Source organism: Balaenoptera physalus (assembly GCF_965194825.1).
Source record: "Balaenoptera physalus genome assembly, chromosome: 7".
NCBI lineage: Eukaryota > Metazoa > Chordata > Mammalia > Artiodactyla > Balaenopteridae > Balaenoptera > Balaenoptera physalus.
Genome location: NC_138886.1, coordinates 4,066,094 through 4,092,176, shown reverse-complemented (window position 1 = coordinate 4,092,176; position 26,083 = coordinate 4,066,094). Strand labels below are relative to the sequence as shown.

Sequence of the window (26,083 nt, the reverse complement as noted above, 5' to 3'; positions counted from 1 at the left end):
CAACCAACCTTTCCTATGGGGCAATTTTCTTAAAAACTGATTTTTAAAAAGATTTTCAAATTATAAAAGCCATATATTTTAACTGTAGAAAAATTATACTTCAAGTCAAAGGAAGGAAATTAAATCATCCTACCACTCAAAACAAACCACCACCGCTGGCAACACCTTGAGGTTTCCTGAGCCCCTTTCTAGACGAAACATAACCAAATATGTGGCTTTTTAAAAACTGGCATCATGGTTCTTACACTCCTAACATGCTCTTATCATATATCAACTGAATGTGGACATCTTTTCATGCAAATAAATAGCCCCAAACCACCTCGTCTCCCGTGACTATACCACATGCAGCTGAATGGGAGCCTCGCCACCACGTGACCAACGCCCCACCCCTGACAACTGAGGTTGTCTGCACTGCTTACCATCACAGACAACGCTGCGATAAACAGGTCTGTAGGCAAGTCACCGTGCTCATGCTTAACTATTCCCTTGGGGTAAATTCCTAAAGGCAGACTTGCTGGACCAAAAGGCCTTGGGTGTGAACTTGCAGGGGCCACACTGGGGTGTGTTTAAGTCACAGCGCTGCCAGCAGTTAAGACTTGGCCATGTCCCTCTGTCAGCAACAACAACAAAAAGGAAATATACCCAAATCACTGAAGATTTGGAAAATAGAAAGAAGTGAAGTCTCTCTCTCCGCTCTGACACCAAGGTGTACCTCGTTCTGGCCTTTCGCGGGTACACGTCCCATCACGTGACTGGACCCCAGGCTGCACCTCACTGAGCGCAGTGGATGGTGACAACCGGCACGTAGGGAGTGCACCAGGTACCAGAGGCTGGCCTGCACTTTACGTGTCTGAACGTATCCGATCCTCAAAGCAACCCAATGAGCAGCTACTGTCACCACCCTCACTTCCAGAGGAAGAAACCGAGGCACAGAGAGGTTGAGTAACTTGCCCAAGGCACATGCATACGCTGTTAATACAGGACTGAACTGAGATCTGAACCCAGGGAATTTATGGCTGCACTGTAGTCAAAATCAGAAAAAAATCAGGAAAGTTCATAAAAGCCCGTGAAACTAATCTTAAAGACCAGACATACTGTACTCAGGTTTGGGGTAAGGAACACAGCCACCAAAGCCCTGAGCATCCATCGCAGCTATCATGCAGCAACTTCTTCAAACAGCAGCTCCTCTCTGACGCTCTAATACTTGGTTAGGGTCACGTCAGTCACTTAGGGAGACCACACTAAGGTCATGTGGAGCAGGGGGCAGGGTGACAAGCCAGGAAGACGCGATGGGGGCGGTTTTAGCTTAGTCCCCTGGGACAAGACACTGCACCAATATTTAGAAAACGAAATACAGAGATCCTCCCTGCCACCTTCTACCCATCTCATAGGGAGGGTGTGAAGGCTAAACACTTAATAAACAAGACAAGTAGAATACTAACAATTATTAAACGATGAAAAAACCGCACTTTTCCTGAAAGAGAAATGACAGCAATAATGGCACGTGACATTACCCAATGCTCACTCTGCACCAGGCCGTGTACTAAGGACTTGATCTGCATTCACTCAGTGAATCGTCACAACAACCCCAGGAAGTACGTACTACTGTTCTCTCCACCTCACAGGCACGGACATTGAGGCACAGAGAGGTTAAATGCTTTCCTGAGGTCACACAGCCAGTGAATGGCAGAGTCAGCACCAGAACACAAGCAGTCTGCCCCCAGAGCACACGGCTGTAAACACCCTACCCAGTTACTACCCTGTTACAATGACAGATGCACAGTCTGAAATAACCTAACTGCAGAATCTTCTGTTGACACATTCAAACCCCTAGATCCTTGAGTCCACATCCAGCTCCTTCATCATCCTCACACCTACCCTGCAAGATGGCTCTGCAGAAAACAGACCTACAGTATTGATAAAATCAGTTAAAAATAAAAGCAAACCCATAAATGGCATTACATTATGAAATCAACAAACTTGATTGAACTGGGGATCCTGAAGGTAAAAATTAAGAGTTTACAAAACTAAAGCTGGAATATTCAGGAAATTCTGTATAGTCTTGTGTTAAATAAGAAGCTGTGGGCTTCCCTGGTGGCGCAGTGGTTAAGAATCCACCTCCCAATGCAGGGGACACAGGTTCGAGCCCTGGTCCAGGAAGATCCCACATGCTGCAGAGCAACTAAGCCCGTGCGCCACAACTACTGAGCCTGCGCTCTAGAGCCCTCGAGCCACAACTACTCAGCCGGCACGCCTAGAGTCCGTGCTCCGCAACAAGAGAAGCCACTGCAATGAGAAGCCCGCACACCGCAACGAAGAGTAGCCCCCACTCGCCAAAACTAGAGAAAGCCCGCGCGTAGCAACGAAGACCCAACACAGCCAAAACTAAATAAAATAAATTTATATAAAAAAAAAGAAGCTGTGTCCTTGAGTAACCTTGAGCAACTTCACTTTTCTAAACCTCCGTTTCCTTAATTATTAAAACAAAAAAAAACAAAAAGAGGGGCTGGACTTGATGACCTTTAATGTCTCCTTTAGCTCTAAAAATGTTCTGATTTTTAAAAGGTGGTTCTAGTCAAACCTTATTCCAATTTCTGGCTTTCTTTCAAGCTTTCTAATTTTCTAAGCTGCCTGGTAACCTCTGCTCTAGGACAAGATGGCTCCCGTTTCCAAGCCCTGCTTGTCCTTCCTGCCACAATTCCAGAGAGTTCATCTCATTCTACACCCCGCTCGACTCCCTAAATGGATGGCCTGCCTACCAGTAGTGGAATGAGAGTGAACGTAGCTAAGTACCTAAGATGAGGAAAATGTTCCACTCTTCTTCCTGATCAAAAATATTCGCCAGCGCTGAGCCCCCGCAGCCCCTCTGGAACCCAGCGTCCTCTCCCAACCCAAGTGTTCCGAGTGAAAGCGCTGCATCTTGTTGACAATGACAGCAGTCACGCTCAGCAGTACCATATGGGAGCCACAATTTAGCTCCATTAATGCTCTTAATTTGAAGACATCAAGCCCTAATTACACACTGGGTACTAAAAAGGCAAAACCCTTCCCTGGTGCCAGCTACTTAGTGGTACTCTGTTGCCTTAACAGCTGGTTGGGGTACAGTCAGGCCAAGCTGGGCCTGCGAGCTCTCTCGGGTGGAAGAGACCAGCTCCCGGAGCAAAAGCAAACGGGAACAATAGGCTTCCCCTCGCCCCATCGACACAGCCGTGTCACCCGCTTTGGCCTCTGGTGGGTCGCCCACTCTAGCCGCATTCTTTCCTGGCCCAGCGGGGCCCCTAGGGAAGCCAGGGCCAACCCGGGAGGACAGGCTCACCTCCTGCTCCAGGTTGCCGTGCAGCCGCAGGAATTTTAACCGCGTGGAGGCACGTGGCAACCCACCTGGGGCCAGGGCCCCTGAGCCGCTCAGCAGGGTCTGGAGGAAGAGGTTGTAGTGGAAGTCCACCAGCTCGCAACTCGAGAAAAAGATGATCATCTTCTGGTCTCTCTCAAACTACATCGATACAAAGGGGGAAAAACCACCACGTGTTTTTAAGATCAGGTGACACTTAAAATGAATCTCTTTCTAAAACACATGGGCAGGCTAGCCCCGATCTGGAAACAGAGGTGACAGATGGCTTTGAATTATTTTTAAAAATAACAGATCCTCCACACTACAAAGAATGTAGGACAGGAAAATGACACAGCTGCAAACCTGAACAGGCCTCCTGCAGCTGAGAAGAACAGTTATGCTTCAGAGCGAAGTTGCCCTGAGCTGCGTCCCTCTCACTCACTCGGCCCCGCCACGCACGGCGCTCCCCGGCAGGAACTCTGTACACGCAGTCAGTCTTGAAGCTGCACCCTCAGCCCTTCCGCCTACTACCTCCCCATACACCAGAGAAAGGTATCACGTGACTCTAGTAAACATACAAATACGATGGTTCTTTAAAAAAACACGAGCACAGGCCCCTGTATCGCCTCACATCCGGCATGTGTGTACCACCTGTGACATTCCCGGTATCAGTCCCAGGAAAGGTATTTGAGGCAGATCTTCAGTTGAATGTAATGGCCACCAGTGACCTCTGAGTCTTCACCGCAATCCTAGAACCACTGCCTGAAAAGATCTCTGCTAAGGTCTGCGCTTGCACCACAGCTCAGTTTGGAAACTTCTGTGTGTGTCTCAGCTCACTGCCTCAATGCCCGACGTGAACAGAACCGTGGTCTTTCCCCGGATCAGGCTGCACCCAGTCCCCAGACCTACCTTGCATTTCTGCAGGATGAAGCCCGCTAGGGAGACGAGCCTCAGTTTGCTGGGAACCACTGTCACGTACTGCTCGAGGCTCGCTGGTATGGCAAAGCTGTCCAGCTCATCGCTAGCTCGTGGAGGAGAAGCTTCAGGAATGGCTTTGGTCTTTGGGTTCGACTGGTCATGGCTTTCATCCAGGACAGAAATACTGACTGGGTCGTGTAAACTGATATCAGCTAGCCACGTTACACCTTGGAGAAAAGGCGAAAAGGACAAAACAACTGACAGGCACACGCTGTAGAACTGGTCACACCTGCACAGCCCCCAACACCACACATCCAGGCTTATTAAGAAACTCCTGATGGGTATCCCCAAATGCCAGCACTGATCTGCCCCACTATCAGTCCAGCGGAGACCCACCTATTTCTTCCCAGGGCCCAAAAGCCCATCCACACCACCGATGTCTCTAAACTCTGACCTGTGGAAGACCACTGAAACAGATGTCTGCCCACCACCCCCCAGAAAGGGTTCTGTGGTCAAGTAAGTTATGAAAACCCTGATGAAAAGCTTTCCTGGGATTCTTTCCCAGGGTTTCCCGGGTTTACAGGCCTTCTCAGGACCTTTATTGTATAAATGTGCACACGAATCTCCAAGAGGAGGAGGTAACGTGCGGCATTTCCCCAACTTTTTGAGCACAGAACCCCGTTTCCATGGATTATCTCTTTCTTTCTTTAATATTTATTTATTTTATTTTTGGCTGCGTCGGGTCTTAGTTGCAGCACGCGGGCTCTCTAGTTGTGGCGCGTGGACTCCGTAGTTGTGGTGCTTGGGCTCCAGAGCATGTGGGCTCTGTAGCTTGCGGGCAGGCGCAGGCTCTCTAGTTGAGGCACCTGGGCTCAGTAGTTGAGGCATGCGGGCTTAGCTTCCCCGCGGCACGTGGGATATTGGTTCCCCGACCAGGGATCGAACCCGCGTTCCCTGAGTTGGAAGGAGGATTCTTAACCACTGGACCACCCGCGTTCCCTGCGTTGGAAGGAGGATTCTTAACCACTGGACCACCAGGGAAGTCCCATGGATTATCTCTTAAAGTCACTGTTAGTCAGGATACACTATGAGAACTGCTGGTGGGTCACGTGGATGGCATGTGGTACGTGTGCACCAGAGCAGACTAGTAAACCGAGTAAAGTGACATAAGAACATGAGAGCTGAGTTGTCGCTCAGACAGGGAGTCACGTGCGGGGGGTCCTGGTGGAGAGTGATACAACTTTTCCAAGCCTAGGTGTTCCCATCAACAAAAGAGAGCTAAGAAATTCCATCTTAGGATGATGGAAAGACAGAAATGAACTTACAGAATATATTCTTTAGGACAGATTTCTCTTTAGGAGAAAGGCAGGGTGATTACACCAAAAAATGAGCTGGGATAGAGGTTACCACCTTCAGGACAAGAGCCCTGCTCTCAGCGGGCAGCAAGCGCAATCACAGCCTCACGAGACCACCAGGTGGGCGGCAGGCAGCCTCCTCGCCCCCTCCACACCCTGACGGAGCACAGCAGCCTCTCCCTCCTGTGAGGGCTCTGGGCCTGGGACCTGCCCCTTCTCCCTTTCCCCACGTGCTGGGGACCAGAGAGTCAGGATGATGGGAGAGGGAGGCCGGGAGCACAGGACACACGGTTTGAAGAGCAGTCCTCTCGGGACACCGTCCTCCTCGCCCGCTCCCCACCGAGGCTGAGAATCGCTGCTGGGAAACAATGCAGCTCGCATCTAGGCCCTTCCTCTCCATTGAGAACAAACAGCACTTCTTCCCAACTCACCTTCCGTGAGTGTTGCCGACAGCAAGACGTTCTGTCGTTCCTGGCACTCGGCATTTACAGCGTTGAGTATCACCGTGATGTCCTTTTCAAAACCCAAATCCAGGATTCTGTGGTGTCAAGGGAGGAGTTTTAATCTACGTGAATAAAGGGAACACTAAGGGGCTCCAGAAGTTTCGGCAAAGACCACAGAAACAGCCCTTTCCCACTTCCTGGAAGGGCTCACCTGTCTGCTTCATCCAAAATCAGCCACTGGATCCGACGAAAATGAATGTTCTTTGTGGATTTAATATGATCCACGAGGCGTCCGGGAGTTGAGATGAGGATATTTATTCCTTTCCGGAGTCTGTTTAAAATTATATATCATAAAAGAAAGTAAATCAGATGGAGCCATAGCAATAGAAAACACAGGGAAAAGGCTAAGGAGGAGACATTCATGGCCAGCGCCAACATGCCACAGCTTGAAATCATGACAAGCGTAATGACAAGTGGATACAAAGATATATTTAAGTTCTAATTTTTCTCTGAAGTTTCTCTGTCTTACAAAACATAACTGTAAGATCTGAAATCCTATTAAAATTGCCTCAGAGGAATCTTTACTATATAACCCAATGCCCTTTATCTGATCCATAGATGCTTCCTAGAATATTCCAGATAGATGGTCACCTAATCTGTTCTTGAAGGCATCTGTGCTGGGGAACCTCCCACCTGAATGCATTATCCCATGCCAACGTGCTTTAATGGTTAGAATGCTTTTTTCTTATATTGGATCCTTGTTGTAACTTCCATGCGATAGGCCTAGCCTTGCCCCATGGACCAGGTGGAATAAATCTAACTTCTTACTCCACAACCATCCTTCATCCCATCAGTCCATAGTAATAAAAGCCTACAACTTTTAGCTGAGTACATTTTCCAGCTGCCCTTGTAATTAAGTGGGCACGTGCCTATGTTATGGCAATAAGATAAATGGATAAAGGGAGCATGCAAATCCCACCAGTACCTTTAAAAAGAGGAGGTATGATTATCTTTGTTCCTACTGGCAGGAAATCAGATACAATGGCTGGAGCTCCAACAACTATCTAACGCTATGAGGAAAGCCTGAAAATGGAAGCTTCACTTAGTGGCACAAAAAGCCAGAATGAGCCAGGGTCCTCACGCTGGCGCACGCACCATGCCAGTCCCGATGGCTACCGTCACGCTTCTTAAATGTGAAAGAAAAAGAAAAAACTTCCATATTGTTTGCGCCACTGCTGTTGTTAGTTACAGCGGACTCGTACCCTAACCAATACCTGAAGGTTTCAAGTTGAATATTTGCTCCTCAGTTACAGACTACACACATAGTTGAGCATAACTACTAAACATTAAGCTATAATAAAATAAAAACGTTTTTAAAAGAATGCACAAAATTTGGAATTTACTTCTTGCAACAATTTTCTACTGACACCCATTACCAATTCTAACACAGAATTAGGAATCAACGTATTTGGGTGTAGAAAGCAAGATGCAAAGCATTATGTAGGTTTATAATCTTGTTTCTGTAAAATCAAACAACAAAAATCCCAAACTCCCAATATCCACAAAAGGGAGTCAAGGGGGACGCATCCTTAACAAGGGGGGACCGTGGGTCTCGGGGGCGGGGTGGGGGTTGAGATTTAAGAAGGTAACGATCTGTTACTGACCACATCAAAAGGGAGCCCCTGGTAGGTTCACCAATATTTAAAAAAACAGCACCGTTTAGAGTGACCACTCCCTGGGGACTCAATCTGTCCCCACACACTGGGACTAGGAACCATCATCTGAGACAAGGCTCTCCCAGGCTGAGAAGGGCCAGAGCCTTACTGAAGAGGAAGACAGGACAGCCTTTAAAAGGAATTAACAACAAACAAACCTCCCCCTACCTGGCTTTTTCTGATTTTCTCTTCTCTCCTCCCATTAACACTCCAGGCACAATCCAGGTAAATGGCTACAGAAAGACATCAGACCAAAATCAATGCAAAGCCCCATTTACTGCAGAGGCTGATTCCAAATTCCCTTTCCTTAAGGAGGTCGTGAGGGAGGACTCGGCTTTTCATTGCAGGAGGTATTACTGTGCAGACACAATTCCTAGGCCTTGCCATGCCCATGGATATTAGCAGTAACTTAAATTATACCTATGCGACTAGCTTCTGACACTGTAAGAGAGAAATGTGGGCTTTTTAAGTGATTCAAGTAGCTTCTCTGCCTTTCCCTGTACAGCCTGAATTGAAACCACAATTCAGTAAGTCTATTGCCTTTTTTTTTTTCCTTTTTGGTTAAGATCAAACCCAAGTACAATGCTTCCTTACTCCCACTCGTGATAAAAGAAAGGAAAGATCAATTCTCAGTCTAATTCGGTGGGCTGGCAGCCTTTGGCTTGGAAGCTTTCTCTCCCTTCTTTCTTAAACAAACCCTACTTGCAGCTTGTTAAGTTGCTTTCACTGGATCACCTTAAGGTTGTACCTGTGAGTCTCTGTAGGTGGCTTGCTAGTGACTATGATGAACAGATTACAGGACCCGAAGTACCAGGAAACACTAATAATCTCACTAAGCTAGAAATTGGTGATTCGTAAGGTTCAGATCAATAAAAACCTACAAACTGTATCTGGGGTGAGCAGAGACATCCAAGGAATACAAGGAAAACTGCAGTAATCCCTAGCTCTTTGAAAATAAAGAAAAGACTGTGGTATCTTTCTCTTTCCTCAAAAAGTCAGGAAAAAAAGACAAAACTGAACTCATGGCTTGCCTTACCTTAAGCAGTTTCTGGACAGTATCAAAGCTTTGTAGGGCCAGCTGTAAATATTAAAAAGTTAGAGTTAATGAGCAAGGTCCCTTCTTACCATTTTATTTATTTTTAAAAATTTAGACAGTGTAAAGTGGTAAGGATCCAACCTTGGACCTCAAGTTAGGATTTTTTTTAAAAAGCCCTATACACAGAATCTACTTGGGAAATACACCTTGTTCTTAGACTGATTCTGAAAACTGTCCGTCTGGAGAATGTGGCTAGAGACATCACATCTATTTCTCGGACATACACAAACACAGTGTTCTGTGCTCCCTCTGCTGGCTCAAATTCCCAGAGTACCACACAGAAAAGTACAGTCTATGGTACACAAGGATGGAAGAAAATGAAACAGAGTCAACCTGAGCCTGGCTCCCTTTGGAAAGAGAGAGAATGTAATATGTGTGAAGGGGTAAACCACACAGTGACGCAACAGGCTAGCCTTGGGAACGTTCCTTTACAGGTGACATGACTATATCCTAAGGCTATGCTGGGGCAGAGCAGTAGCTAAAGACAGAGATGGTCATTTCCCAAGTTTATTAAAGGGGGACAAAAAGAAAAAACCAACAAGCCCAGTGGAAACCAGAGAAAGAGAAAATTAATGTACTGAATAGTTTATAACCATTAACAACCATCAACAAAGCCTCTACATAATCCCTTTATCCAAGGATATATATACAGTTTCCACACGTTTTGTATTCAGGAAGCATCCCAGGGAAGTAGCGAGTTTGCTGCTGTAAAAATTTAAATAGCTCCGTGCCCGCTCCTTCAGTGGCTGGAGCTGAGACAGGATGCTGCAGGCGGTACAGAAACCGACATCGCCATGATCGATTCTCTGCAAGGAAGTGATTAGCATTTGACATAGGAAACAGATACCCTAATCTGAAATTGCCTCTGAAGGCAAATAAAATAAATCGGATAGAAGAGCTTTCCACCAAGAAAGAAGAAAAACATCAAGAAGCTTAACTTTCAGAAACGAGTAAAATTTTTGGTAGCTTCTTAAAAAAATAAAAGTTCATTTGTAGGGTCAACTGCTTTTATTTTTTAATTAAGTTGTAAAAGAAAAAAACAACGTACAAAAATGTGATTATTCCTTTTATGAGGACAGAAATTTATAGTGTCATTAGTTTTTAGATAACAGAGAAACACTTTTCCAAAACCAAAAAACTTCTGGTTTTCAAAGAGTACTTGAACTTTTCTTCTTGTCAGGAGCCAGAAGGATGGTTCCTGGGCAAAGGAAAGGGTGTAGTGATTTGTGCAGCAGGGGAAAAAATGGTAAAAACCACTTTTAAATTCAACAATATCACTGAAAGTACTTGCTTAGCACTCCGAAAGTGGGACTGCTTACCTCTCTTGTTGGTACTAGTATCAGAGCATAGGGGCCGTCACCACGCTGTTGACACAGAAGGAAAGAAATGCCATTAGTTGAATGAACGCAGGTCACAGAGGTCCAGACGGGGAGATTAAGGGTGGCCACTTGTAAACATCAGAAGCAGTTCATTAAAAAGCTAAGCCTGCCCACGACCCTCATGATTATGCAACATTAACCTAGAAGTTCTGGCCCATGCAATCAGAAAAGACAAAGAAATATGTATAAATCTGGAAAGTAGGAAGTAAAGTTGTCATTATTAGCAGATGATATTTTATCCTAAAAAAACCCCAAAACCAACAAAAACAAAAACAACTTAAGAAATCAGGACTTGAGGACTTCCCTGGTGGTGCAGTGGTTAAGAATCCGCCTGCCAATGCAGGGGACGCGGGTTTGATCCCTGGTCCAGAAGATCCCACATGCCGCGGAGCAACTAAGCTCGTGTGCCACAACTACTGAGCCTGCGTTCTAGAGCCTGTGAGCCACAACTACTGAGCCCACGTGCCACAACTACTGAGCCCGCATCCTACAGCCCGTGCTCTGCAACACGAGAAGGCACGACAACGAGAAGCCCGTGCACAGCGACGAAGAGTAGCCCCTGCTTGCCGCAACTAGAGAAAGCCTGTGCGCAGCAACAAGGACCCAATGCAGACAAAAATAAATTAATTAAATAAATTTAAAAAAAAAGAAACCACTTGAAATTCTACTACAAAAAAGACAAGTCAACTAGCTGAATACAAAATTAATACAGAAAAATCAACAGCCTTCCAACACAGAAAGTTAGATGGAATCACACTTAGAATAACAAAAAAACAAAAAAGGTGAAAAAAAATAAGCTTCACAAAAAATGTACACAATCTATACAATAAAACATTTTAAATACCTCTGAGGCACATAAAATAAAATTTGAATAAATGGAACAATGTATCCTATTCTTGGATAAGAAGACTCAATATTATAAATAAGCTAATTCCCCCTAAATCAATCCATAAATGTTATGTAATTCTAATAAAAATGCCATGAACATGCATATTTATGGATATATGAAATATTTATATAATGTATATATAAATATATAATATTTATAAAATGCCCCAAGTATACATACATATGGCTATAAAAAATAATATATATAACCAGACAAGCTGATTTCAAAGTTCATATGGAAAAATAAATGTGCAAGAATAATCAAGACATTTCTGAACAACATCAGATGATAAGACAATTTCAATCTACAATAGTTTTAAAAAATTGATGCTAGCACATAGAGATTACAATAACAAATACAGCCTAGAATAGAATCAAATACATATAGAAAGTCAGGAAATATGATAAGAGGCAATTTATATCGGCAGTGAAAAGATGGAAAATTCAAATGTCCTTTTAGAAAAAAAATTAAGTTAGAAAAATAAAGTTGGAATTAATTTGGCCTTTTTACAGATGACATAAAACTCAGAAGCTATAAAACTCTGATAAATTTTATTACATAACAATTTTTAAATTTCAGAATGGAAAAGTAATACCTAAAGAAAATTGAGTCAAATGACAACGTGGGGAAAAAAATATGCCACATATAAGAGAAAGGGCCAATTTCTTAGTTTATAAAGAAGGTTTGTAATTCAATTAAAAGTAAAAATAAAAAAGACCAACAACTCAAATAGAAAAATGGAGAGGGATATAACAGCTAATTTATGGAAATAAGAATTCAAAATATGGCTTTTAAATGTAAGAAAAGATGCTCAACTTTACTCCTAAGAGAAATTCAAATCAAAACTATGATACAATATTTTTCCCCTGTCAAATGAGCAAAAATAAAACAGCCGATAGTGTTGATAAAGGCACAGGCACACAGGAACTCTTATACACTGTTGGTGGGAATCCAAGTTGGTATAACTCCTTTAAAGATCAATTTTGGTATTATCTACCAAATAAAAATGCAAATTCCACTTATAGGAATTTCTCAAAAAGAGAGACTCATACGTGTGTATAAAGAAGTTGTTTGGGCTTCCCTGGTGGTGCAGTGGTTGGGAATCTGCCTGCCAATGCAGGGGACACGGGTTTGAGCCCTGGTCTGGGAAGATCCCACATGCCGCGGAGCAACTGGGCCCGTGAGCCACAGCTATTGAGCCTGCGCTCCGCAACAAGAGAGGCTGCGATAGTGAGAGGCCCGTGCACCAAGATGAAGAGTGGCCCCCGCTCGCCGCAACTAGAGAAAGCCCTCGCACAGAAACGAAGACCCAACACAGCCAAAAATAAATAAATAAATTTATTAAAAAAAAAAAAAAAGAAGTTGTTTAATTGCTTTATTTGTAGCAAAATGTTGAACACATGTAAATTCCACCAATGAGGGAATGACTCAATAATTTATGGTACATACTTACAGTGGAAGACTAGGCAGCCATTAAAAAAACAAGGCGGGTCAACACGGTATTGATAAGAAACCATCCCCAAAACGTATTAAGTGAACAAAAGCAAGGCACAGACAATCATGCACAGCAAGCAACCATTTGCGTACCAAACAAAAACTTCAACAAAAGGGGGAGGGGAACTATGTATAGTCAGATTTGCTTTATATGCAAAGAATATCCTTGGAAGGATTAAACAAGAGACTGGTGATAAGGACCATCCCATCCTGAGAGAAGAACTGTGCCACTCAGGGCAAGGGGCAGTAGAATGACTTACTTGTCACTGCATATTTTTTGGTGCTCTTCAAATTTTTTTAACATGTACATTATACCTACAAATAACAGTAACAATAATAGAAGAAAACAAAGTAATCTCATAATAAGGGCCAGGAAGTCAGCAGTGCCTTGCACCTCCAAAGCGCTCACAGACACTTAGGGAATGAATTGAATACGTTAGTGCAGAAGCTAAGCACAGATTTAGCAGCAAACTAAGTTACAAATATGGTTTTCATATTTTGCATAGGAAACATTTCCCACAAGGAGAAAAGGATTTGGAATTCAAACTACAGCCGTCTGTACTCAACATCGACTTTGCGAGACTGCGCTGAAGCCGGGCGAGGAACAGTAAACATGTTAGTACAACGGTATCAACACAGCAGTGTTAGAGATTCTGACATTTCAAAAGGTGTTACTACACAGAGAAGAAGAAAGACCAATCAATTCCTCGCAGGGCAGAAGTGAGTGAGGAAGGATGGATGGGATGTTAAACAAAATCAGAGCCCAAAGAGCTGAAAGTGTGAAAACACAGAAAAGCAGTCCATTTTCATTCCGTCACTAAAGTAACTGAAGACTCTGCCGGTGCCTTGAATTTGCTGCTCCCTCAAGATAGGTTTTTTTTACAGGTCAAATCTGTTTACAATGAACTCCAAGGGCCTGTACTGAGCATCACTTGAAATAAGTGAATTAAATTTGGGCTTGTTAAATCATCTCTACAGAATATTCCAATCTTTAATAGAACAAGCTGTTATTGATATTAAAAAAATACTTGAGTAAATAAGAACAACGACATGGCTGGTTAATGCTCTGAATCTAAGCAATTCAGAACACTGCCCTTGGGCTTCCCTGGTGGCGCAGTGGTTGGGAATCTGCCTGCCAAAGCAGGGGACACGGGTTTGAGCCCTGGTCTGGGAAGATCCCACATGCCGCGGCGCGACTAGGCCCGTGAGCCACAATTGCTGAGCCTGCACGTCTGGAGCCTGTGCTCCGCAACAAGAGAGGCCGCGATAGTGAGAGGCCCGCGCACTGCGATGAAGAGTGGCCCCCACTTGCCGCAACTGGAGAGGGCCCTAGCACAGAGACGAAGACCCAACACAGCCATAAATGAATAAAATTAAAAACAAAACAAAACAAAACAGAACACTGCCCTTCAAACCAGCCACACGTCCCTGTTGCTGACAGTGATAGTGGAGACTCAGCGAGCGGGTACTATCACCACCAGGCGCTTGGAAGCAGGTCTCAACTCTCCCCGTGCGCTGACCCCCTGAATCCTCCTGGCAACCCCAGGACACAGGCACCGCCGTGATCCCCCACGAGGCACACAAGGATGAGGGGATGCGCTCACGTCACACTCAGACCCAGGATCTGAGCAGAGCCCCCAAAATGCTGTCCACCTGGGGAAGGTAATCGCAGGTCTCCCGTCCTCCGTTCACGGATCCAGCAAATGAGACAGCTGGGCCAGAACTGTAGGACCCACGCCAGATCAAATAGACGCCCAAACTCTGCAACTTTCCAGGAAGAAAAAACCCTCTACTAGAAGCTCTCCTGGAGTATCTAAACGGATGAGACTTTACCACACTGGTCTAATAATTCACATTTCTTCTCTAACCTACACCGGGTACGATGCTAAGGCCCTTGTATGAACCACCGCACTGCAAAGTGCCCAATGGAAGAAAACATCACTCACCTGCAGGAAACAGAATTCCGACTCACTCACCTCAGAGAAAACCAGCATTAGATTGAAAAGTTATCTTTCTCATCTTTGTGTGTGTACACATATATATTTATGTATATATATATAATTATTAGTTATGAAATTGGAGTCGTATTATACATACTGCTTTATAACCTGCCTTTTTAACATAGCAAGAATGCCTGTCAAGCGCACAAATAGTAATTGAAGAAAACAGCACTTTTAATAACTGTACAAGGTTCCACCATTTGGATGATTGTGTAGCATTTATTGATTTAAAAATCATTTAAACAAAGTTTAAATAACATTTAAACGTATTTGTTCTGAAATAATTTCAGGCTTACAAAAAATTGCACAAATAGTTCAAAGAACTCCCTTACACCCTTCTCCCAGCTTCCTTATATGATATTGATTCTCAAAATCACAATACAATGATCAAATAGGAAATTAACATTGATTCACTACTATCAGTTAATCTATACACCTTATTCAAAGTTCGTTAACTGACCTATTAACATGCTTTTTCCAGACTAAGACCCAATTCAGGACCACGCAGCATTTAGTTGTCATGACTCCTTCGTCTCTTTTACTCTGGGGTAGCTCTTTAGTATTTCTTTGTCTTTTGTGACCTTAATACTTTTGAAGAGTACTGGCCAGTCACTCTGTAGAATGTCCTTTGATTCGGCTTTGTCTGATGTTTACGATTAAATTAGAGTTGTGCATTTTTGGCAAGAAAACCAGAGAAGTACTGTTTCATCCTTCGTGCGCCTCTCAGGAGACACATTAGGCCGACACATCCCGGCACGGGTGAGGCCCCATCCAACCACTTGGTTAAGGTGGCGTCAGCCAGCCTTCCCCACTGTAAAGTTACCATTATTTTCCTGTATCTTCTGGATACGTACTTTGAGACTGTGTAAATATCCCATTTTCATCACGCTTTAATCCACTCATTTTAGCATCTCTGATGATTCCTGTGTCATTTGCCAAATGATGATGTCCTACAAGTATTCACTGGAATTCTAGTATAAGGAAGGGCTTCCCCTCGTCCCACCTACTTATTCAATAATTCATTTATATCAGCTTGGACTCAATAGGTATTTGTTTTAGACGGTGGGCTGTAATCCAAGACCATCATTATTTATTTTGTTTTTCAAGTAACAGGCAGGCTCAATACACATCTAATTCTGCATGTCCCAACTGAGGAAAAAGTAACCAACTAGCTCGTCATCTGTTTGTGAACCCATCTCTCTTCCTATTTCTGATCTCACTGTCTCCTCTCAACTGAGAATAACCAGGGTGTATCTGTGAGATTCTGGGCTGGGTTTTGAGATGACACCTATGCCTACGGAACATGGCAGTCACACGGCCTCCTAGGGGACCATTCCAAGGAACCCAGTTCTGGCCCCTCTGGCCCAGGCGCTAAGTATGTTTCGCAACTAAAGATAAGTCCTAGAAAATACTAAATACAAGGTGGCCCAACTGTCACACCCGCTAATTGGGTACTTATTTTCACTTCTACTATTCATGACAAACCACTGTTTTCAACACAATGTTCACCTTTCTCAGTCAGAAGAGCTTGGCCTCTGGAGCCAAAGAGAATGGAGGTGGAAACCCAGCTCCACAATCACTCCCTGCACGGCCTTAGGAAGTTATTTAACTTCCTCAAGCCTCTTTTTTTTTTAAAAAAAATCAAGGTAATAGTAGTACCTTCCAACTCAGTGGGACTGGGGTAGTTAGAGAGTCAAGAAGACAACACAAGCAAAGCATTCGGCACGACGTCTGACACAGGGGGAGCATCTTACAAACATTCCCTATTAGACCTACTAGGATGATGGTTACATTTGTTTATATTTATTCTATTCCACTCTGGGCACGGTCTTCAGATGCAACATGCTTATGTAATAAATGAACTAAAAAGAGGTGGGAAAACAAAGCTAAGCGAAAAGATTCTTTTGGTCCCAATACTCCTGCTTTGGTTCAATCTGATGGCTTCATACGCACTGTGAACAATAACAGAAAAACACACTTTCTTTTCTTTTTTTTTGGCCATGCCACGTGGCTTGCAGGATACTGGTTCCCCGATCAGGGATTGAGCCCAGGCCCTCAGCAGTGAAAGTGCCGAATCCTAATCACTGGACTGCCAGGGAATTCCCAGAAAAACACACTTTCTACTCACCTGTATTTTGGATTTCATTGCTTGAAGAGACTGGACCACAGGGATGCAATAGGCAAGAGTTTTACCTTTTAAAAAAGTACAAGAGCAATCAAAATCACAGAGCCTGTAGATGTCAGAAAACCAAAGACAGTAAACGAACCGGCGCTGCTACCTCTGGGCCGTCCTAAAGTCTGGGGACAGGAAAAGTGCACTCACATCCAGGTGGAAACGGAAGTCACCTGTCTGCCACAACTCCTAGCGCTGCTTTGTAAATTCAGTACTTCTAACAAACCTGCACCTTCAGCTCCTTTGACGTCTAACAAGGCAGACAATGGTACATTTCCAAGGTCACACAGAAGCTCAACTCAATGACTGTCCCTAGAAACTAGAAAACTCCCCCTCTGGGGTCACCTCAACCTCTCAAAGGGGCTTCCGTGCTCAAGTAAGTGTCTTCGTGGAGCTTTCGTGGTGAGGAGCCAGCCAGTCTGAAACCCCAGAGCTGGCCTCTAAAGACCAAGGAGAAACCAAGGATGGCAAAAAGTTTGGGCTTCCACCCACCTGAAAGGTGGCTGAGCTGGGGGAGCAGAGAACAGCTGACCTGCCACTAAGAGCACACGAGGGTCAGAAGAGCAAGTCCAGACTGTTCTGGAACGCGCCAGAACGGTGTTCCATGTTCTAGCAAAACAACTAGCATCCGATCAGTGTGTGCTCACAGCAGGACTGTTTTAATACCAGAAGGAAAGAGTCATCGCCCACTGGAGTGAAGGCAGGCAGCTCTGGCCATAGGTGGTGGGACCAGGCAAAGCCCTGAGATGGGCTCTGAGAAATGACAGCGGACTTGACTCCTTCCTGATCATTCCTGATCACGGGCCCCATTGATCATCCCCTTCCTTTCAGGGCTCTAATCAGAAGCAAGCGTGGCCGCCCCTCCCCCAAACCAAACAAAGCAGCCACCACCACGAAAGACACCTCACTACACAACCCACCACACGAGGAAGGGAGGAAGGAAGGGCAGAAATCAAATGACAACTGACCTGAGCCAGTCTGGGATCTCACGAGAGCATCTCTGCCTTCCAGCAACACAGGGATACTTTGCTTCTGAACGCTTGGGCCGCCCAAAAGAAAAAGCACATGATTATCTATAAACTACCACCTGCCCATGTTTACACGCAGAGATGCAAGATACACAAAATGCAATGACCCCAGGCTCTATCACCTGCCGCCTCAGAGGTTACCTAAACAGTCATGGGAAGGGCTGAGAAACCTTTGACGGTTAGAAGAATAAAACCTCAGCTAAATTTTTGGAACTTTTGGGGCTGCAAATGTTGAGGCAAGCCAGAGACTGGCCGCTCTATTAGAGTACTTAAAGAGAAAAATGGGACAGGCCTGATGACAAGCTGGAGCCACCACAAAAGCACATCACACACTCTCCTGCCTTCTGAACCAGGGAATAGGAAACAATAAAACATTATGGAAAGATTCCCAAGCAGAAGAATGAAAGGAAGCTTGTGAGCCACGCAGACAGCCAGGAACTGCTGTCCGTTCTCTAGAAAACCAAATCTGACTGTTGCGGACACAGTAAGATGTGTGTCCACGTGTGTCTTCAAAAACAAACAACTAAAACAACAAAGTCCTACTGTACAGCACAGGGAACTATATTCGATATCCCATGCTAACCCACAATGGAAAAGAATATGAAAAAGAATATATACGTATAACTGAATCACTCTGCTGGGCAGCAGAAATTAACACAACATTGTAAATCAACTATACTTCAATAAAATAAAAAAAAAACCCAAAAGGGTATGGAAAGCACACTTAAATTTGGTTGATAAAACTGAACAAAAAAATAATAAAGGGGTTCCTTATTTTATTCTTTGATACTCATTAATGTTTACTTCTAAGTGAAAGGTGACTTATTAAAATGTACAGAAGCATACCTACTCAAAGAGAGGGGGTCATCTCTGCCCCACACCTGTCACCACTCTATTTCTGTTTTCCAGGAGTTGTCACTAACATCTAAGAGCTTTTTTCAGCATCCCATTATATCCAACTAAGTATTTACTCCTATCTTGTAGCTGACTCTAATTCTTACTACTAAGAAATGACAAGATAAATTCTGTATTCTAGACAAGTGATTTTCAGGAAGCACAGACAACAGTGGGATCTTATGCAGACCATCTTCTGGAGCAGAGATCTCTTACAGTTTAGAGCTGAGGGCAGAAGGGGACGGAGACCCAGTCCCTCCATCTCCCAGGTGGGGAAGCTGAGCGGCTACCAAGCCCTCGAGGGTCAATAATCTGGCCTGTTCTCTAATGCCAAGACACGAGTTTGCTGTCCTTCACAGACAATTCAGATTTCATCTGTTTATACCCACTTAAATCCTGAGAAAATCAAGACTGACCCGGAGCTCTTACCTGGTCATACTAGACATTTTTAAGACCGTATTTATTGTGGAAATCTAAGAGAAAAGACAAAAACAAAAACAAAAAAACTTTTCTTTAACAAATTTTTTGGTACAAATATATTTAATGCAAATAAGGATGCAAAAAAGGGGAAAATACTGGGGTAAAAATGGATGACCACGATCAAATCAAGTTCCTCTAACCCAGTGGTTCTCAGCTGGGGGTGGTTCTGAGCACTGCCTCCCCCGGACCTCCCAATGCCTGGAGAAATCGCTGGTTGTTACAACTGGGGGTGGGGATGTTACTGGCGTTAAGTGAGTAGCGGCACAGGACGCCGCCATACATCCTGCGACGCACGGGGCAGCCCCCGTCACACAGGGTCCCCATCCCCAGACGTGCACGGTACCCAGGCTGGGAAACCCCACTCCAACCTGTAGGTGAGAAAGCAAGTAGAGGTAACCCACCCGAAAGAAGGAGTAGGTAAGCCATGACCATATGAGCCAAGGAAATCCAGACTCCCTAAAAGTGAAAGTATGTTTCTCACCTCGTTCATAAATAAGGCTGGAACACTCATTCACAGTTTTTTTGTTGTTTTTTTTTTTTTTGAGTGTCCATTTGTTTGTAGCAAATGCATGTTTAAAGAGCCCCTTCTTCCTTCAATTCTTTATAACTCCCTTAACAGCAAGATGCCGGTTCAGTTCCCTCTCCTAAGGTCCCTGTGACATCAGCCACCCAGAATAGCCCTGATGTCGTTATCTACCCAGTAATATGAGGTGGATTTCAAGTTCGATATGTGGAGTCTCAGTCCTAAAATGAATTAGGTGAGGCAAGTCTTCAGAGTTCTTTAAAAAAAAGGGGGAGTGGGGTGGGAACAGTGAACAGACTCGTAAGTTCACGTGAACGGTCCTGGAAGAGCATCTTATCAATCTGAGTTCATCCAGGTAACTTGATGCAAAAATAACCATTCTTTGATTTTTTTTCTTCCTAGAACTGTAATTTCACAGACATTCTGAATAAACAAACAGACCGAAAAAATCGACAGACCAATAAAACACGGAGGGATACTTACTAGATGTGGGTGGAGGTCCAGGGCTTGAAAAGCATCTGAAGTGAACACTTTTTCTTGCACCTGCTTTACTACAGGTCTGCAAATGACGAACAAGACGCGGGCATCAGTTCCAAGAAACAAAGAAAAAGGCAGAAGACACTTAATTCCTTTTATTCTCGAAGGGCGTCTACACGTGGACATACCTGTGGAGTTCTGGAATCTCAGGGTTGTTTTTAAACAGGGATGAAGTCTTAATGCCCGGTTTCCGTTCCTGGTTTCCATCACTCGCACCACCTGAGGACCTCTTGGGAGAAAACGTTTTCTGTGCCTTCCCCTTAAAAGTCCTTGGAGTTTCTTTAGCAGCAGTTTTCTTGGCCGGGAGAAATGATGTTTCACTCCTCCGTTTCGCTGGGGGAGCCTCACTGGACGCTCGGTATTTTCTTTTGGTGGCCGCTGCTTGCTGCGTCGTTCCCAAAAGGAAAGAGCGACAAGAGATGCATTAGTCCATGAAAACAGACCTCAGAGTGAAGCCTGACTGCCCACAGAATTGCATCTCTCCCTGCAGAGACCATTACGCCCCATATGTCAAACAACAGTTTAGGGTCTGCAATCAGATTCTTTGACTCAGCCCTTTTTTTTCCCCCAAAAAGGGAAAAAAAAAACACCCACAAACCTCAGCTGATCCATCTACTAGACCTCACCAATCATCTTAACCTTCAACTCCACCAAGATAATCAAGAAGGGAGAAACATTTTTCAGGCTGAATTTTAACAAATGGAGTCTGTTTGCGGGGAGGAGATGACCCACCTTGAGAAGAGTGCAAGCTGAGTCAATCCAGATCTCTAGGAATCCACGCACATGACAAGGACGAGGAAGAGGGGAAATGAATCTTTTATCTTGCCGCCAACAAAGCCCATCGGTGATGACATGTGGGATGGTGCATCCCAGCGTATGCCCAGGAAGCGGAAACCTTTATTACCGCTCCACCCCAGAGCGCTTGGATCGCCGTCATTCTCTGCCCTCAAGCTGCTCCCCCAGATTCAGATGGCTTGGAGACGATTCCTCCTCACCGTTTCCATTCCAAATGAGAATTCAGCTCCATCCATCACCTCTACTGCAATTACTTCCAACTCTCCTCGCCTTTCCATTCCCTGTCTGATCGCCGATTACAGGCTACAATACGAGACATTTTCTTGCCTGTTGCTTCTCATTTCCATAACATGAATGTTGTTAAATGTATGATGTCCAAACTTCCCCTAGGAGAAGTTCATCCAATTCCTCTATTTTCCTTGGCCTTCTCTTCCAATTTACATTACACATGAATATAAAAACATCCTGTGAGTAGCTAGGAATTGTTACTGTGGAGTTCTGGTTTCTCTTGGAATATGTTATTTTCCTCTTGGCTTGAAATCATGACTTCTGTGTACACATCAGCTTGCTTTAGCCGTGACTGTCAGCTTTTGACTAACCTAGCAATAACAATAGTTCTTTGTTCCTGGCAACCCTAAGGGCTCCTATAGGTAAGTAATTCGATACATACAACTTCAAATATTTAGTATTAATATTTAGTATTAATGAAGTAGGTACTGACCTGCTTCATTTTACAAATTTTACAAATTTATTTTTACCAAGTCTCAAATTTTCAGACTAAAAAGAGATGAAGTCAAGTTTCAGGTCCCTTGAATCATTTGTAAGACGGAATGAAATGTGCAGATCTTACCTGGTTTACAGACCCACAGGCTCTTGGAGCACAAAAAGGCCCAAAGGCCTCTCCCCCCGACGCATGTGTGGACTTCCCATCACCAGACCCCCTGACAGGTGGCCCTGCAGCTCCTGCCTACACCTCCTCCTACTGTTCTCCATCCCATGAGGCAGCCCATTCTGTCCCCAACCAAGTTCTAGGGGCTGGGAAGCTGTTTCTGACATCCAGGCAAGACCTGTCTCCTGGAAGACCCACCTACTAGTTTGCAGTTTGCTTTCTGCAGCAACTCTTGTAGGTAACATTCCTTCATTCATCACAGAACTCCTCTTTTTCCTCCTTCTTTGGACTAAATATCCCAAACAGGACACAAACTTTAGATCCCTTCCCATCCCGGTCACTCTTTATTCCCATGTCAACTTCTCTCTAACAGGCAAGTGTTCCGAGTTAAGCACAGTATCAGGCAGGCTTTCCATTGCTCGGCTAAAATTGAAAATGTGTAATGCGAGCTACAAAGCCCTTTAGAATCTAACCTCTGCCCATCTCACCAGTCTCAGCTTTACCCTCTGCTGTCCTGGACTTCCTTAAATTCCTAGAATGTACCAAGCTCCTTCTCTCCTCAGGGCCTTTGCACATGTTACTCCTACACCCATGTCCCCAGCCCTCCTCTCATACTCATCCTTCAGATCTAGGGCTACCTGCTGCGTCCTCAGAAGAGGCTTTCCTGACCTCCTCTCTCCACCTGTCAAACCAGGGTGCCTGTTCTTGGCTCTCCTGGCACCCTTATTCTCCTTTGCAGCACTCAGTAAAATAATAAATACAGCACGCAATTCATTGTGTGATGTCTGTCTTCCCCATTAGATTGGAAGAAATGGACAAGCCTGTCCCAGATAGCACTGAATCCCCTGCACAGGACCACGTCTGGCACAAAGTAAGTGCTCAATAAATAACTGTAAGATTAATGAATAACACGTGATGGAATTATCCTTTTCCGTGATCTGGATCTATTCTACTTGGTAGTTCCCCCGCACCCCACCAGCATCCACAACACATTCATTTAAAAAACTGACCACCGTCAAGTAGCTTGGTTCTGAAGATACAAAGATTAGACAAGCCCTTGAAGAAGTCACAGACTAGTGGAAGGGACAAAAGTGTAAAATCGCAAATCCAAACCTATATTTGTACTACAGAAGAGGTATGGACAAAGGGTTATTTGGGCACAAAACATGAAATCCATGTATAGTTTGATCCCAATTTTGTTCTGCTTGTTTTCCAGAAGGATATATACCACAATGTTACCCAGACTTATCTCTGAGTATGACAACCATGGGTGGGTTTTGTTTTTTTTTTTAATCTACTTTCCAAATTTCCTACAATAAATTTGTATTTTGTTCATGCCGTGCAGTTCTTTGAATTCCTTTGAGAAACAAGAAGAGACGTGCCCCATCGAACCAATGTTTCCTTCCTTTGCCCCACAGCGAGGGGAAGGGAGGCAAAGATACAGGAATGCTTCATGAGGTGGCATTTGAGCAGAGAAGAGCAGGGACACATCTGGATCTTCTAAAAACAAGCAAGTCCCTGAGTCTGCTCCCACACCTGCCTAATGAGGGGATTATTGCAGGTGACCTCTAGGGTCCATCCCGCCCTAACAGTCTACATGCCACGTCTTTGATATTAATAAACGTATTCAGTAGTTACTATACACCAGGGAGTATACTAAATACTTACACGAATGATGTCATCTATCCATAGGGTACTGGCATCATCCCATTTTAAGATGAGAACACGGAGGCAGAGGAGTGAGGTAATCTGCCCCAGGATCACTGAGGGATCAAGGCTTTGCCCAGACACTAGTTCCACGCCCTGGGTTCCTAACAACAATGCTACAACATCATCTAGTAAATGTATCCTGTTTGGTTAGAAAATGTATCTTGTTTGGTTAGAAAACATCATGTATAGTTTGATCCCAATTTTGTTCTGTTTGTTTTCCAGAAGGATATATACCACAATGTTACCCAGAGTTATCTCTGAGTATGACAATCATGGGTGGGTTTTGTTTTTTTTTTTCATTTACTTTCCAAATTTCCTACAATAAATTTGTATTTTTTTCTTTTCTTTTTTTTTTTTTAGAAAAAACATTCTGCATAGCATTAGATAGAGAATAATTTAAGCTGTCAAGGTCTTTCCAAGTCCAGTATATGAGCTACTCAACCCAAATTCAGGCTACTAGCAAATTTGATCAGCATATACATAATTCTCATTCAAGACATAAACAAAAATGTAGGTGCAGACAAGGCCACTGCAGACAGTGATCATCACCTGATTAATATCTTTTTGACACAGTGGTTCAAGCAATCATAAAACCAGATAGCTTACATTTATTTATTCAACTCACTCCACAAAGTGTTACTAAGTGCTTTCTATGTGTTAGTTACTAGGCATGTACATGGCACAAGCACCCTACTGACCTCCTGATGTAGCAATTCTATTACCCAAAATGGAGCCAAGATGACTTTTTTTAAAAATAATTGACATGTATTAAGTGCTCCTATGGGCCAGAAAACGTATGGAGTCTTTATGTATATTATCTCATTTAATCTTCATAATAGCCTTATATGAAGTAGAAATTATTGTTCTCATTTTATGGATAGGAAAAGTGAGGATCAGAGAGGTGAAGTAATTTCTTCAAGGTCACAGAGCTAGCATGTTGCAAGGTCAAATCCCAGGTCTACCCCACTCCAAATTCCACGTTCCCAATTGGCTCTTTGGTACTGATACTTCCCCGCCCCCTCGGCATAGATGCAGCTACAACATCACCCAGCTGAAAAGTCCTTACAAGCCTCTAAATCCTGAAGTTGATTATCACTAAAAAAAAATCTAGACAATAATCCAGACAGTGGGTATGAGCTGATGTAAGCTTATATGAACTCAAGGAGTTTCAGCGTCACCACATTGGTTGAAAGGAACTGAACCGAACTTTGGCAATTTTTCAATGGCATAAAGTGATGCTTGTTCGAGAACCGCCCCCCCGCCACACACACACACACACACACACACACACACACTTTCCATGGCACCAAACTGTAACCTTCCTGGTCATTAAGGCAACATGATTTTCCAACAGATTTCTGCCCTGCAGCCCTCCTCTTTCCTAGGAGCTAAGCCAACCATCCTAAACCAATTTTCAGCTCTGGCTTGGGTTAAATTTAAGGCATCTTTTTCTCACGTAATGAGGGGATTATATTGATGAGTTGTATTTTATTTTCCCCCTTCACTGCACGTGGATGAAAATACACCCCAGTTTTGAAAACTCTTCAAAGAAATTTCTAGTCTCCAGTCCTCATTCCCGAAACAAACGACCCTTAGAGTCGAGGAAAGGGCGGCTGAAAGTTTAGAGATGCGCTTGGTAAGTGACAAGCTGGGCCTCTCGCGCGAGCGTCAGTTCCTAACTTCTCCGAGTGACAGTCTCAGATCCCTGCCTCCAATTAGCAGCCCGCGCCAGCTCCCGCCCGTCTACACCCGCTCCGCTCCCTCCAAGAACGTCTCCGCAGAATGGTGTCCCGGTCTCAGACACGTGCTGCTCAGCGACTCCAGGAGCTGCCCGATATCTGACTTTCCCCTCTTAACTCCGCAAGTAATTCGAACCCCGACCGAGAGGCAAGGCGGTAGGTCCCGGCGCGCCGCGGCCCCGGGTGCGAACGAATCCGAAACCGGGTCAGAACTCACCCGCCTCGACTGGGCTGGGCGGGGTCTGGAGGACGTCGTGGGGACGGCGGCCCGGGACTCGGGAACGCGGGGAAGCACTCCGTCGGCTGCTGCCATGCCGGCGGAGAAGCAAGTCGAGACCTCACGAACCGGGACCTCCACTCCGCTCGGACCCACGTGAGACGTGCGCGAGGACCCCGCGTAGCTGCCCCGCCGGGTCCTGCGCCCGCGCGCCTTCCGGGTCCCAAAGAGCCCGCGAACACACGGCCCCGCGCTACTAGAGACCGAAGCCGCGGCCCCGGGGCCCCAGGCCGAGGCGGCCGCCCCGTTTGGCGTCCCTCGTGGCTTGGCCTATGGCAGGGGGGTGTCAAGTCACACTCAACCCCACAGTTCATGCCGTGCAGTTCTTTGAATTCCTTTGAGAAACAAGAAGAGACGTGCCCCATCGAACCAATGTTTCCTTCCTTTGCCGCCGGGTTATTGTTCCCTCAGCACCTTA

General features: G+C 44.7%; 1 protein-coding gene across 5 annotated transcripts in view; it reads right to left on the bottom strand.

Moving 5' to 3' along the window:
- DDX31 (DEAD-box helicase 31) overlaps positions 1-26,068 on the bottom strand; it is a 136,115-nt gene extending 110,047 nt beyond the window's left edge. For 3 of the 5 annotated variants that reach the window (XM_082468150.1, XM_082468148.1, XM_082468152.1), the window contains exons 1-13: positions 25,606-26,068; positions 20,384-20,640; positions 20,202-20,277; positions 19,145-19,188; positions 17,762-17,832; positions 16,749-16,813; positions 10,178-10,222; positions 8,799-8,840; positions 7,931-7,995; positions 6,259-6,378; positions 6,036-6,142; positions 4,241-4,476; positions 3,317-3,493 (exon numbers count right to left, since the gene is read on the bottom strand). In XM_082468150.1, coding sequence (XP_082324276.1) covers positions 3,317-3,493; positions 4,241-4,476; positions 6,036-6,142; positions 6,259-6,378; positions 7,931-7,995; positions 8,799-8,840; positions 10,178-10,222; positions 16,749-16,813; positions 17,762-17,832; positions 19,145-19,188; positions 20,202-20,277; positions 20,384-20,640; positions 25,606-25,701 — 1,401 coding nt within the window. In that variant the 5' untranslated portion in view covers positions 25,702-26,068. Of the gene's footprint in view, positions 1-3,316; positions 3,494-4,240; positions 4,477-6,035; positions 6,143-6,258; positions 6,379-7,930; positions 7,996-8,798; positions 8,841-10,177; positions 10,223-16,748; positions 16,814-17,761; positions 17,833-19,144; positions 19,189-20,201; positions 20,278-20,383; positions 20,641-25,601 lie in introns of all 5 variants that reach the window. The other 2 variants (XM_082468149.1, XM_082468151.1) reach the window with 2 other exon arrangements.
- Between the last annotated feature and the right edge of the window lie 15 nt (positions 26,069-26,083).